Source organism: Pseudorca crassidens, chromosome 12, assembly GCF_039906515.1.
Source record: "Pseudorca crassidens isolate mPseCra1 chromosome 12, mPseCra1.hap1, whole genome shotgun sequence".
Lineage (NCBI taxonomy): Eukaryota > Metazoa > Chordata > Mammalia > Artiodactyla > Delphinidae > Pseudorca > Pseudorca crassidens.
This window is the reverse complement of record NC_090307.1, coordinates 54,190,242-54,205,446: the sequence shown is the minus strand read 5'-3', so window position 1 is coordinate 54,205,446 and position 15,205 is coordinate 54,190,242. Positions and strand designations below refer to the sequence as shown.

General features: G+C 35.8%; 1 protein-coding gene across 3 annotated transcripts in view; it reads right to left on the bottom strand.

Moving 5' to 3' along the window:
• The window catches only part of ROCK1 (Rho associated coiled-coil containing protein kinase 1), a 147,470-nt gene that overhangs the window by 12,840 nt on the left and 119,425 nt on the right, over nt 1–15,205 (bottom strand). For all 3 annotated transcript variants that reach the window (XM_067699556.1, XM_067699555.1, XM_067699557.1), the window contains 6 exons: nt 13,109–13,203; nt 5,684–5,849; nt 3,962–4,055; nt 3,011–3,099; nt 1,614–1,802; nt 597–756 (listed from right to left, as the gene is read on the bottom strand). In XM_067699556.1, coding sequence (XP_067555657.1) covers nt 597–756; nt 1,614–1,802; nt 3,011–3,099; nt 3,962–4,055; nt 5,684–5,849; nt 13,109–13,203 — 793 coding nt within the window. The remainder of the gene's footprint in view (nt 1–596; nt 757–1,613; nt 1,803–3,010; nt 3,100–3,961; nt 4,056–5,683; nt 5,850–13,108; nt 13,204–15,205) is intronic.

The following is a 15,205-nucleotide window of genomic DNA, read 5'->3' as shown; positions in this document are numbered from 1 at the left end:
AAGGAAAAAGAAGAAAAGGTCTGAAATCCTAGCTACTCGCTTTTGCCTTTACTTGACTTCCTGCCCCCTCTCTGCATCTTCCAACCCCTTTTATCGATTTCACCAAATTTGAAACTTCAAGTCTGATTAAAGTTTATCACTATAGCATTAGGTGGGCTTCTATATAGAGCTGCTGTGGTTCTGATTATTAAGTATAGTTCTTAGTTTTAGCAAAAAAATACATAAAACACTGCAGAGCTGCTACTCATGAAAACATGTACAATCCTCCTTAAATGGTGAGAGTTGTAGCAGCAGCTTCAACTTTCACCATGGCATTAGGCTGGTTCAGTACTGATTCATAAACATCTTCAAGTTTCTATTTAGTTAGAGCCACTCAGATCTATTTTAATAGCCTAAGACTGCTTATGACTGCTTTTATTCTATAAAATGCACTGGGTATACAAATGTCATCAGACTCTGGCTATCAGAAACATAAATCCCTTCTTAAGAATCCATGGACAAAACAACAAAGAGGTAGAAATCCAAATGAAAGAAATCTACATTAATTTCCATGACGTTTAAGCAAACTTGAATGAAGTAACAGAAAATATTCTTACCTGGAAGGTTTCCATCAGTTTCATCTGCACTAGGAAAACTAGCAACACTTGTAGAATCTGATAGGTCCAAAAGTTTCGCACGCAATTGCTCAATGTCACTCTCTTTGCTAGCCAACTGCATCTGAAGCTCATTCCTATGTGTACATTCTTCTACCAATTGCTATTTTTAAAAAAATACCAAGATAATATAAAGAATCAAGATCAAAATTTCCAACATTAGAAATTAAGAATTAGTGGAACTATAAGTAATCTAGAATTATTAATACTAAAAATTTACTGTAAACTTCATGAATGTTTACTACCACAGATTTTAATACAACTATAAATGTGCAAGTTCTCTTCCTCAGTAATACATTGCTTGGATAAGCTCCTTTTCTCTTTGCTTTAAATAAGCTTTTTTTTTAATACAAAGCATCAAAAACCAAAACCAAACACCTGTTAAAACAATAGAAATTGCTTTTATGGCTTCAAACAAAATAATTTAAAAGATATAGAAAGCTTCTCAGGATGGTAAAACTATAAATGATGGAGTCAATGCTTGTATCTAAGTCTGCCTAAGATCAGAGACCATGTTCTCAATTTTGTGCTATTAAGCTAGGAAGCATCAAAAAAATTAAGCTTGATATTTTGAAAAGTGAGTCCTTATCAGAGGAAACAAAAAGGCTATAATACTCCAATTCCACTATCCCAACTATAGTCAATATTATACCAGTCATATCTCAATTTCAGTCTGAAGCCAAAGAGGCAAAACCCTTGGTTGTTTCTCTAAAAGTACCATCTCTAATCAAGCTGATGCTAAGGGGTAAAAATTACTCAAGTCATAGTTAATAGGCAACATAGTATCTTTCTATTTTTTCAAGATCATGGTTCAAATTAGAGTAACAGTAATCAAATTACGGAGAATATAAACCTAAATATGATTTTTATACTAAAAAAACTAAATGAGATCAGTAGACAATAAGTATATACAGTAATAACAATTTAAAATAATCCTACAAGTGCAACACACAACCTTACCGCTTGCATGTCATTCAGTTCCTTCTGATGTTTCACTACCATCTGGTTGAATTTCTCTCTTTCTTGGTTGAGTTCAAGTTGTAGCTTTCGATTTTCCTTTTCCTTCTTTCTCAAATCCTGTGTATTAGCTTTCTTTCTATCAATTTTAAAGTCTTTCCGATTCATTATTTCTGCCAACTTGTTAACAGCCTATTAAAATATTAAAATGTTATTAATAAGGTTCTTCATTGTAGCTACCCAATTTAAATCTCCACTAAAAATATATATTTTTCTTCAAAATCAGGAAGCAGGACTTTTTGTGTATGTGAAAATTAGGAGAAACTAATGAATGTTGGAATATAATTGGTAGCACAAGTAACTATTATTGATTCATCTCATTGTTCAAATGTAAGAACCAGACAGGCTTGCAAAAATCCAGTTATTGTTCAACAATTATTCAGCACTTATACTGCATGTAAGCACTCTGATAGGCACTAGAGACAAGGACAGAAAATACAATTATGCCCCAAAGGCATCCTAGTCTGGTGGAGGAGGAGGATAAGCAAGCATGACAGTACAGAGTGATACTGCTTCTTTTTTCTCTTAAGTGTCCCTTACTTTTTCTTTTTTTCTATTGGATTGTCTTTTTCTTTTTTGCAGATGCTCTTTATATTTATCTATATATGCTGCAAATATTCTTCCTAGTTTATTTTCTTTCAACTTATGTTCTTTTGGACTTTTTTGTATGTAATAAATGTCAATCTTTTTCTTCATGGTCTCTGTTTTGGTATAAAGGGAAGTAAAATCTCCACTGAAGGATTTTCAACAGGTATTAAGTGCATTTTTGAAAGACTACTCTAGTTGAAGGATTGTTGAGAGGGAGAATAGATTAGTGGTAAGGAGCTATCAAGTAGAAAATATTTATTTTACTGTAAAAATCAACTGAGGTACACAGCACCTTATGAAGAATTTAAACTACTGGACAACTTGGTAAAATGACAAGATACCAAGTTTTACTGTAAAAAATCTGATCTAGCTGCAAAATACAAAGCAAAATGATACCTCCACCCCTTTTAAGTTTCTTACTCTCCCCATTCTTCTCTCTTGACTTCAGTCAAGTATGTGGTTTCTCCTCATTAAGTTTTCTACTGTCAATTGTAGGTTTTCCATACAATCTAAAACAAATTCTTCACTAATCAGGTGACTAGACGAATTAGCCTTCTTAACTCGATTGAAATCCTACTTCCTGAATAAGTCTTCCACATTTAATGAAGAAAGAATATTACATTACTTGTTCTAATGAAAAGCTTGAACCTTACAATCTCAGTTTTAAGAAAAGGACATGAAGAGCAAATATTAACTTCTGAATATATGATACTCAAATACAAACACATGGAAAAGGCTAAGAGCATGTATACCTGCGTTTTAAGGGTTCGTTCTGTATTGATATTCTTTTCAAAGGCAGCCTTAAGATTATTGATCTCCTCCTCCTTCTTCAGTTTATATTCTGTCAACAAATTATATAAAATGTTATTGCATGGCATTAATTAATTTCTGCCTTGCAAAGTAACAATGAGATACTTTTATAGAAATTTTGTAATGGATTCAAGGTTTATTTTAAGCAATAAAATATTTAATTCTTACTTAGTTATTAGTAACAATAACTAATTATTCAAATTAGCATATACCACATAACTTTCAGTAACTTCATTAAGATATTTTTCCAGGGCTTCCCTGTTGGCACAGTGGTTAAGAATCGCTTGCCAATGCAGGGGACCCGGGTTCAAGCCCTGGTCCGGGAAGATTCCACATGCGGCGGAGCAACTAAGCCTGTGCTCCACAACTACTGAGCCTGTGAGCCACAACTACTGAAGCCCGCGTGCCTAGAGCCCGTGCTCCACAACAAGAGAAGCCACCACAATGAGAAGCCTGCGTACCACAGTGAAGAGTAGCCCCCGCTCGCCGCAACTAGAGAAAGCCCGAACGCAGCAATGAAGACCCAATGCAGCCAAAAATAAATAAATAAAATTAATTAATTAATATTTTTAAAAGATTTTTTTCAGCTTATTGAGGTACAATAGACAACTGAAATTTTAAGATATTTAAAGTGTACAATGTGATGAATTGATATACACATACATTGTGAAAGGATCCCCCACAATCAAGTTAATTAACACATCAATCACCTCACATATTTACCTTTTTGTGGGGTTTGGTGGTGAGAATATTTAAGTTCTACTAAGATAATACTTACGGCTACAAAAGTTATTTAATATATGAAAACAAATATTTCAAAAACCTAATGCGTAACATAAAGATTTACCTCTGAACTTGATTTAACTTATGATTTTTAAAAAAATCCTACATACCTTCCTCTGCCTTCCTCATTTTATCAGTTAGCTCTTCATTTTCTTTTCTTAATAATTCAATATCTTTGGTTAGCATACTGTTCGTTTCTTCGAGCTAAACAAAGCACAGAAACATTTAAGCTATATAGTCTCTTTGCTAGTCCCATATTTAAAGCAATAACCTTTAAAAAAATACTTGCATTTTCCATAGATGAGGACAGGTCAGACATTGCTTAATTATAAAAACATCTGGTTTCCAGTTTAAACTATGTGGATATAATTAAATTCAAAATATTTTAAAACAATTGTTAGCTTCCAAAAATTATTTCAGTGTGTGTGTATATACACATTACATATGAATGGAAGGAATAAAAAATGTAATGAAAAGAGAACGAGACTAAAAACTAGGAAATGTGCATTTAGTTTTCTAGCTCTGTGACCCTTAGCAAGTCACAACCCTTCTGGGCTTCAGTTTCTTCATCTGAATAATGATGATGAAAATGACAATTTTAAATGTTTGATGATTATTTTATGGCTGTTAGCATAAATGATGCCATTGTGGGCCCATATAGTTCCTCCTGTCCTTCCCCGGACCCTATCCAGAACTGTACTGTGTGGTAAAAATCACTTCTTTGTTATCAAGGTCTTTGTAGTTAATAGATACTATTTAATAATCATTAAGACCAGGTGGCCTCTATGCTCTGTTAGTCCCCAATCAATGATGAAGACCTTTGCTGACATATTCCTGGTACCTATGAGACTAGTTATCCATTCATAAATCTTGACGTAGGAATGCACTTCCTATTTCCAAGCACATACCCCCCATACCCTAGGTAAACTATAACATTGTCCCAATGGTCCCTTGGTGGTATGGAGTGCAGCTGTGAATGTTTCCATATCGTTGTCTGTCCACACCCACTCTGTGAGTAGGGTATCCTATAATAAACTGATCCACTGATTATACGGAGCTGCCTGCCTTGTTTTTCGGTCTCAAGATACCTTCTCAGTTCGGTGGGCACTTTTCATTTCCTCTGTCCTCCAACAATGTCTTTTAGTAATGTACTTATTCACCCTTCTATTTATATGATTTCATTTAATCTTCGTAAGAAACCTGTGGAATAGGTATTGTTTCTATATTATAGATGAAGAATCTGAGGCTTGGAGAAGTTAAAGCAAACGGCCAAGACCATGTAACTTCTTAGGGGCAAAGCTGGGATTTGAACTCAGACCTGCTTATACCAGAGCACTTGATGGTGGCTTCACCACCAAGAAGAAAAATCTCTCTAACTCCCCTTTCTAGCTCCATAATACATAGACCATAGTATACATTTCAGAAATAGGTAACTGTTTGTAGTACTGTTTTTTCTATAATGGATTTGTAGATATCCACAAAGAATTTTTTATCCCAAAATAGTTTCTCTGAATTTTATAGAATTCTGGTCATGAAATCAGTTGCAATTTATTAAGATAATAAAACAAATGAATTTAAGGTAAGCATTTCTTCACAGAAAATATATTAAGATCTACAGCCAGAAAGGGAAAAAACCCAATACACTGAATAAGAATTTCAATCATTAACAATTGTTTTAGATTATATAAATTATTTTATACATGAGTACAAGTTGACCATTGTGTATAAGTAAATACTCATGCACTTACACTTACCCAAACACTTTAACATGTAACCTATTTTGATTTTTAAATTAATTTTAATCACATAACTTAATGAACTATCACACTTACCCGACTAACAGTGTGCTCTTTATCTGTAATCTCTTGTCTATTTCTTGAAGCAGCTTTCTTGCTTTCTTGGGTCAATTCAAAATACTGTTCTTCCAGAAGCCCTCGAGCCAACTGCTCAGACTCGGCTTTTGTTTCTGCTAGATCCAACTGAGTAGCAAGAGTTTCTCTAGTAGATTTAAAAGAGAAATGAATGTAAACAAATTCAATTCATTCTTCTAACTTAATCATATGCTTAAAAACACAATTCTTTTTAAATGATAAAAAGAATTAAGTATTTTATTGCTTAAAATAAACCTTGAATCCATTACAGACTTCCTATGAAAGTAATGAAGCTAACCTCTCACACTTAGAAAAACTATAAAAGCAAAGGACACTTTAACCTTGTACCTGCTATTTTGCTTAACTAAGGAAAAGGTAATAAAACAATGGCAAGAGGTCTACTTCTAGAAGGGAATGTGTTGGGATCTGGAATGAAACGCAGCATGGCACAGTGGAAAAGTCATTGGCTTATAAATCAAGAGGCCAGGCCTGGACCCTTATCCCCATTCTACCACTACCTAATTGGTTAGGGACATTGGGCAAGTTCATTATACTTACTGGAGCTCAACTTAATCAAATCCATAAAATGAGAGGATTAAACTACATTATTTTTGAGGTCCCTTCCAGCTCTGAAATTCAATGAGATTATGAAGACTTATAAATAGACACCGTAAACTATTCTAGAAATGCTCCTTAGGAATTACATTTTAAAAGCCTTTCAGAATTGACATTCAGACCACGACCAGATCACTGCAGTTTGCCTGCTCTTCCCAAAGAACCTGTCTTCGATAAGTTATCTTGGTCATAATTGTAACCCCTACATACAGTAGGTGCTAAATAAATGTTTATTAAATGAATGAATGAATGACTTCCAACTATTTTCTATTAAGAGAGTAATACAAATACTTTAGGCTGCCTCAAGCCTAAAGAGGAAGACATATAGTGACTACAAAAAATAATTTTTTGGACAATTGTTTTTGTCCAACAAATATTTGAATGTTCCTACGTGCCAAACACTGTTCTAAGAATTAAGGCATACAGCAGTAACAAACTCCCTGCCCTCAGAAAACATACGTTAGTAGTGTGAGATAGTTTAAAGAAATGAACAATATACAGTATATCACACAGAACAATGAAAAGAAAGGTGAAGAGGCTATGAGTGTGGTCACTATTTTATAGAGGGTGATCAAGGAGGCCTCTCTGCTAAGCTGACATTTGAGGAAATATATGGAGGAAGTAAAAGAGCCATGCAGTGTATCCGGGAATACAGCTTCAGGCAGAGGAAACATCTAATACCAACTGCCTAAATGTTCTGAAGGAAGCTAATGTGAGCAGAGTGAAGAGGGGTTGGGGGGAGTTGTGAGATGTAGTAAGAGAAGTAGGGAGAGAGAACAGGTATTATAAGGCTTTCTAAATCAATATAGGGACTTTGGCTTTTACACTGAGTATTCTGTCTTAAAAAGATCATTCTGGCTGTTTAAGATCAGACTAGAAGGGGAACAACGGTAGAAGCAGGGATACCAGTTAGGAGGCAACTGAAATAATCGAGATTGGAGATGATGGTAGTTTGGATCAAGCTGGTAAATGTTAAAAGTGGTGAGAAGTGTTCATATTATGGACATGTTTTTTTAGTTATAGCTAGGATTTATTGATGGATTTCATGCAGAGTATAAGAAAAAAGGAAGAGTCTAGGATGACTCCAAGTTTTGGATTTAAGCAACTAGGAATAACAGAATAGCTAATATTGACATGGGGAAGACAGGGAGGAGCAGGTTGGCAAGGTGAGGGAGTAAGGCATTTTTTCTGGACATGTTACATATAAGATGCTTATTAAACACTCAAGGGGAGATGTCAAACAGACAGCTAGATTTACAAGTCTGGAATTCAGGGGAGAATATACTTGTACATTGATGCTATTTAAAGCCCTGAGGCTAGATGAGAACAAGTAGGGAGTGATCCCTTGGGTCCTCCAAACATCAAAGGTCTCAGAGATGGGAAAGGACAAAGGAGCAAAGAAGGGTGAGGAAGAGCAACCAGTTCAATAAGAGGAAAACAGTGTTTGGTGTCACAGAAGCCAATAAAGAAATTTTGTCAAGAGACAGTAATCAATTATGTCAATTGCTGCTTTAAATAAGATAAGGACTGAGAACTGAGTATAGTTTTTACCTATTAGGAAGTCACCAGTGGCCTTGAAAAGGGTTATTTTGGTAGAGTAATAAGTACAAAAGTCTTGAGTGAGCTCGAGAGAGAATGGGAGAAGAGGACCTGATGATAAATGGTATGTCACTTTTCAAGGAAGTTTGCTACAAAAGGAAGCAAAAAAATAGGATGCTACCTGGAAGTAGATATGTAGTTTAAAGACAAGCAGGCTGGACTTTCCTGGTGGCGCTGTGGTTAAGAATCCACCTGACAATGCAGGGGACATGGGTTCGATCCACGGTCCAGGAAGATCCCACATGCTGCAGAGCAACTAAGCTCATGTGCCACAACTGCGGAGTCTGTGCTCTGGAGCCCGCAAGCCACAACTACTGAAGCCCTCACACTTAGAGCCCGTGCTCTGCAACAGGAGAAGCCACCACAATGAGAAGCCTGCGCACCGCAACGAAGAGTAGCCCCCACTCACCGCAACTAGAGGAAGCCTGCACGCAGCAACAAACACCCAACGCAGCCAAAAATATAAATAAATAAATAAATAAAATTTTAAAACGCTTACAAAAAAACAAAAAAGAAAAGGAGGTTATTTTTTAAGGATATGTTTACCTGTATGCTTATATAACAATAGGAATGACTACAGAAAGGAAAAAACGATGTAGGAAAGATGAGAGTATTATTGGAGTCATACTCTTAAGTAGGCAGAAAGGGATGGGATAGAGGGGCTGCCTTTAGGTAAATTCATGTAAATTTTGTCCATTTACATGAATCAGAAGGACGGTAGGGTTTTAGGTACAGACGCAAACAGGTTAGTAGCTATGGTGGTGGAAGAGAGAAGATGTTCTATGACTTCCAGGAAGCAAGGCCATTTGCTGAGTATGAGAACAAGGAGAAGTTGTTGATTTGAGGAAGGAGAAAAAGATAGAAAATAGTTGTCTAGAAGAGTAGGGGAGTTAGGAAAAGATAAAAAATACTGCCATTGGTAAGTCCATGAATACTAAGGGGTGGTAATGCAGGGCTTCAGATGGATAACATGTTCTCATCTGGGGTTACTGCTTTGCATCAGGTTCAGATAAATTATCTGCAACTACATTCATCCAGACTTCCTTCACAACTCTCCATAGTAAAAGACCTGTCTTTACTGATGTTTAAGGCCAATCTCTCACTTTTATTTTCCTATCTCCTTTAAGAAATCAATTTATCAATAATTCCCTATGCTTCTAGATTATAAGATTATAAGCAGGGGCTTTGTTCTTATTCACTGCTATATTCCAAATGCCTAGAAAAGCATCTGGTCCATAGAAAGTGCTCAGAAATTTTGTTTGAACCAGTGAACAGATGTGCAACTTTTCCCGCTCTGATTTCCTTGCCATGTCCAATGCTCAAATTTCTGCTATCTTTAAAAAGAAATGATGCTCCTTCACAGTCTCCTCCAGCTACAGCCATAGCTTCTTGCCTTAACAACTATGTTTCTTGAATTTTTTGATTTAATAAATATTTACTGAGCATCTACAATGTTCTAGGTACAATTCTAGATGCTAGGCATATAGCAGTGAATTAGAGTTAAGAACAAAACAACTGAAAATTCCTTCCTTTGTTGAGCTTAACTTTGAATGGAAAGAGAAAAACAACAGAGTAAGTAAGCAAATTCTATAATATATTAGGAAGAGATAAGTGCTAAGGTAAAAATAAAACAAGGAAGAAAGTACTGAGCTGGGCAGCTAGGTAGTAAGGTGAGGGCATTCTCAATTTTTGAAAGTGTTCAGGGAAGGTCTCTCGAGATTACATTTAGACCTAGACCTGAAGAGTGTAAAGGAAGAACCCATGTGGATATTCAGAGGAAAATGTTCCAGGCAGAGGGATGAGCAAGTCCAAAGGCCCTGAGGCAGAAGAGTAACACACTGGTTTGTGAATAGTAAAGAGGTCAATGTGGCTGCTTTCTACTCTCTCTGTACTTCTACCCTTCCCACTCATGTCTCAGTCTACTTCAGTATAGTACCTATCAATATTGTCATCACTATTTACAAGCTGTTCTCAACAAGATAACCTTAAATATAATGGGACAATTTATTTTTTACTTGACCCTTCTGAGTATTTGGAATTTTAAGTCACTTTCTCTTTTTTGAAATATTCTATTCCCCTGGCATTTGTGATACCCCACTCTGCTTTCCTCTTTGTATTATGGGTGACTTTATACTTTCCCTTCCTCTGCCCATTCCTTATCCTACACTAGGGGTTACAACTTGTTGCTTGAGAGAGCCAAATGAGTCCATATAAATGTCCCCTCCTACCTCCTTTCTGTACCTGCATGTGCATGCACGCACACATACACACTTAAAAATAAATTTGGGCCAATATTTTACATAAAAACTGAGATTCCTGGCTTCTCTTGAAAAATCAGAAGGTCTTGAAATACTGGGTCAGTGCTACCATGTGGCAGCAAATGCTCAGAATTGAAGACGTGAACTCTTCAGTTTGTTATAATCCTCACAACTCACGCAATGCATGCTACCGATACTTAGATCCAACTAACTTCAACCCAGTTACATGTATGGTGTCATAGGCTCAAGAGTTCATAAATCCTGATAAACACAACTGTCTTAATAAATCTCATCTATCTTAGTGGTTTCAGCATGAAATGACTGTTGAATTGGCTTCAAGTCCTTATCTTTGAGTTCTAAAGCAATAATGCCAATGTCTGGTATCCATTTCTCTTTGGACATCCCATAGGCACCTCAAACTCAGTAGGTATGAAATAGAAATAACCTTGTTTGCTCTCATTCCCCCAAACTGGTATTTTAAGCTTAGGGACTACCACTACCAACAACCCAATTGTCCTGGTCAGAAACTTGAGCTGACCTGAAATTTTCCCTAACTTTTATCCCCATACCTTCAAATCTACAACTCCTATTGCTTCTACTTTCTTATTTTTTCCTATGCACTTGCCTCTCCTTTTACTGCCAACTTCCACTATAATTGTATATCTAGATTATTCCTATGGCAGTATAACTGGACTCCCTATATCCACCCAGCTTTGCCTCACTCCAATCCATTCTCTAAAGACTGGAGACTTCTAAAACCCTATCTTGTCAACCCCTAGCTTAAATTTTCATTTATTCATTGAATATTTATTGAATACTTATTATTTGCCCAGCTCTGATCTAGGTGATGTGGATATACAATAGAGAATGGCAAAAAAAATAAAATCTTCCACTCTTCAACGTTGATAATTCCCAATGACACACAAGCCCTTTGTAATCTGACTCAGGTTTACCTCTCCAGCCTCATCTGTCACCAACTGTCTCCCTACCGGCAAATGAAAGCATTTGCTGCTCCCAAATCACAGATTGGCTTTTGCCTATACTGTTCTCAACCCATATCCCATTCCCTGGTGAATTCTACTCTGCTTAGTTGTCACCTGGGGAATGTTCTCTGAATCCCAGATGGTAAGATGAGGTATATACCCCTTCAGTATATCCCAATAGCACTTTGTCATAGCCACCTACCTTAATTATATCTGTTTCCTGACTAGATTCTGAAGCACTTGATGGTTAGAGCCATAACTTATTAATAATTATATCACTGGCATGAAGCACAGCACACAGCACAAGAGTGGTGATCAACACATTTCTCTTAAACAGATCAAACAAGGGAAAACATATCAACCCCATGAAACAATATAGTATGTAGCAGATTGGGTGTCCCCTTCACTGTGAATGCATATAAACTGGGACTGTATATTATATTGTAGATACCACACAAATGATAGGCAACAGACTATACTCTACAAAAGTAGTTTACTACTGTCACAGAGAGAAACCAGGAAATGTAGCTTTGTGCCTACCTTAGAGTTTGCCTAATGTATTAAGGATCTAAGCACTGAGTGCCAATGGTTGCTAAAAACAGAGGTAGTCTTCCCTCTAAAAACCAGATTTGAATCTGTTTAAGCCTCCAGATTAGGGGTGTCCAGTAAAACTTTCTACGATGACAGAAATGTTCTACACTTGTGCTGTCCAATATGGTAGATACTGACCATATAAGACTATTAAGCACCTAAGTCGTGACTAGTACATCTGAGGAACTAAAGTTTAAATTTTATTTTAATGAACTAAAGTTTAAATTTAAACGGCTACATGTGATTGGTGGCTACCATACTAAACAGTGAAACTCTAGATTTAACCACTGATTTGCAAAAAACACAGAAGGATGACGAAAATGTTCAACTAACTATGGAAACAGAATCAGCAAAATCATAACTGAGGAAAACTATACAGGACAAATGATTCAGTTCCTTCAACAAATAAGTATCAGGATAGTGATTACTCTTGTGGTGGGGAGGGAAGAGGCATAAGCAGAAGTGGGGATACAGTGGGCTTCTGAGGTAGATTTTGTTCATGGGTGGTGGTTATAATGATATTTGTCATATAATTTATAAAACTGTACCTGTTTTGCTATTTTATGTATTTGTTTGCTTCAACAATAAAAGTTAAAATTTTTTACTTCTTTCAAAGGTGGTTATATGGAAAAGAATATAACAATGTGAGAAAACTAGTTTCAATGTCTGTTCTCACACTATCTAGCTATGAGCAGTTGTTACACTTAATAGCTTTCTAAGATCACCTCCTTATAAGGCCCTAGGCACACATGCAATGGAAATTAACCTGCATTATAATACTAAGAGGAAGACCCTGCATACCTTTACCTAACATAAAATGATGACTTGCAAATACAGCGTGAACTTTTTTTTTTTTTTTTTTGCGGTACGTGGGCCTCTCACTGTTGTGGCCTCTCCCATTGCGGAGCACAGGCTCAGCGGCCATGGCTCACGGGCCTAGCCGCTCCGCGGCATGTGGGATCCTCCCGGACCGAGGCACGAACCCACGTCCCCTGCATCGGCAGGTGGACTCTCAACCACTGCGCCACCAGGGAAGCCCCGAGTGTGAACTATTTATATACAAATAGATGTTTGAAGATTGAGAGACCCTTGAAAACAATTTACTGTCACAATTTAGTGAATCTCTGTACAACCCCTACAGTGTTAATGTATCAAATTATTTCTTCACCATAAAGGCAAATTTAGCCTAAATCTAGTTTGATTTGTTCTGAATTAGCCCAATAAGATTTGCTATTCCACTGTCATCAGAATAATGGCACATCTATTCTCTACCTTTAAACTTAAATTTAAGAATGTTTTGCTATAGTACTGATTCTTGTTCTAAACTAAAATGGACATACTTTTCACTTTGTAGTTCCTGTATTTTCTTTGAATTTTCTCTGTTTTTTTCTTCAATTTCTTCCTTAAGTTCCTTTACCTGGGTTTTATAAAGTGTCTGCAAAACAAGTGATAAGAAGACGTAAGTGTTTATGGTAGGTTAAAAAACAGTTTGGTAGTTTCTTATAAACAATTAACACATGGTCCAACAATTCCACTCCTAAGTATTTACCCAGGACAAATACAAATATATATCCATACAGAGTCTTATACATAAATTTTCATTGCAGTTTTATTCATGGTAACTCCAAACTGGAAACAACCCCAGATATCTATCATCAGATGAATTTTTAAAGTTGTGATGTACCAATACTACTCAACAATAAAAAGGAATGAACTACTAATATATACAGCATGATAAACCTAAAAAATGTTAAGCTGTATGAAAGAAACCAGGTGCTAAAGAGTGTGTACTACATGATTCCATGTATATGAAATTGTAGAATAGGTGAAAATAATCAATAAGACAGAAAGCAAATCAGTGGTTGCCTGCAGATAGAGGTGGGTGGAGAAGATTGACTCCAAAGGGCCGTGAAGGAAATGTTTTATATGTTGATTGTGATGGTGGTCACAGTATACACATATGTCAGAATTTATCAACCACTTAAAATGGGTACAATTTGTTATATATAAATTATACCTCAAAAATATATTAAATATATTGATTTGGGAAAAACATTATAAAGAAACTTAGCAAGCAATACTTATTTAAAAGTTAGATCAATTTTTGAAGTAAATAATGTTAGAGAAACCACTTCTCTTGGGTGATGAAGTGGGTGGTTGACAGGTATAAGAAATATCCATAAATAGGATTTATCAATGTTCTGTCAACATATGAATAATATATACTTAGTACAGAACAATGATTCTTACAAAATTCACTAGGTTTTTGCCAACTCCATCAACAAATATTTAACAGGTATGAAAAAGTATTAGACCCACACTGTGTTAGATGCTGAGGTTACAGAGTAAACTTCCAATTCTGAAGTCTATGTCTTTTTTTTAAACCAACCTTTTTAGTCTAAAAGATAAGGAAAAAAATAGTAAGGACCAGCAAATAGCTGTGGAGTACTACTTTTACACTGTACACTGAATTATACCTCTAAGAAATAGCACTTCTCTAGGGGGAAAAGTACATTTCCATGGGAATGCAAATGAAGGAAGAATGATGGCTGGCTTTAGTTTAAGTGCTTACAATTTCTAAAATGAAATAGTCCATTCTGCATTTAGGAATCAGATTCTCATTTCTCCTTTCTCTGACTTCAATTACTGAAATTTATATGTGTAATCAATGAAGAGAGAAAAAGAAAAATAACCTGATTTGAAAGCCCAGATTAAAGAAAATCTTAAATTTGGTTCGTAATAACTTATCAAATTTAGCAACATCTAACCCAGTCCTCACAAACAATAGAATAAATCAAAACTAAAGGCAGGGTTAGTATTTTGTATGGTTTTTATACAGGCAAAAATCAAGAATCCATAGGAACCACCACATATCACTTGACAGCCATCCCAAAACATGGAGGCACTGAATGATTACTCTGTGGAAGCCTAGGGACAAAAAGGTGTGCTTGGTATTACAGACCACTTTGCAGAAGTCAGTACCACACACTGAATAGTTAAGGTTAATTTACACTCAGGGAAAAGTTTTTCAACAATCTTGAATTATTTTTTAATTTAAAAACATTTAATTTAAAAACATATTTAATTTAAAAACATATTATACTATCATAAAAACATATGATAGTATAATAAGCCAAGAAGAAATAGACAGTAGTAGAAAGTCATCATATTTATTAGGAGATGAAAAGAGTAGAGCATGAAGCTCTTAATTGTGTGAAATTCTGTAGAGCTCTAATGGTATCCAGATTTTTTACTAGAGAAATCATTACTTCCAATATTGTTCACACTTGGTTTCTAGGGCATGTTTATCAGTGTAACTCAAACTCCATGCATTTAATTACGCTGCTTAAAGCTCATAGGAAAGGTGGTTGCCACTGAAAGAGAAATGGAGCTGGTAGATAAATGTTAAGTTGAAATGGCAGAGCACAAGCTTGGCA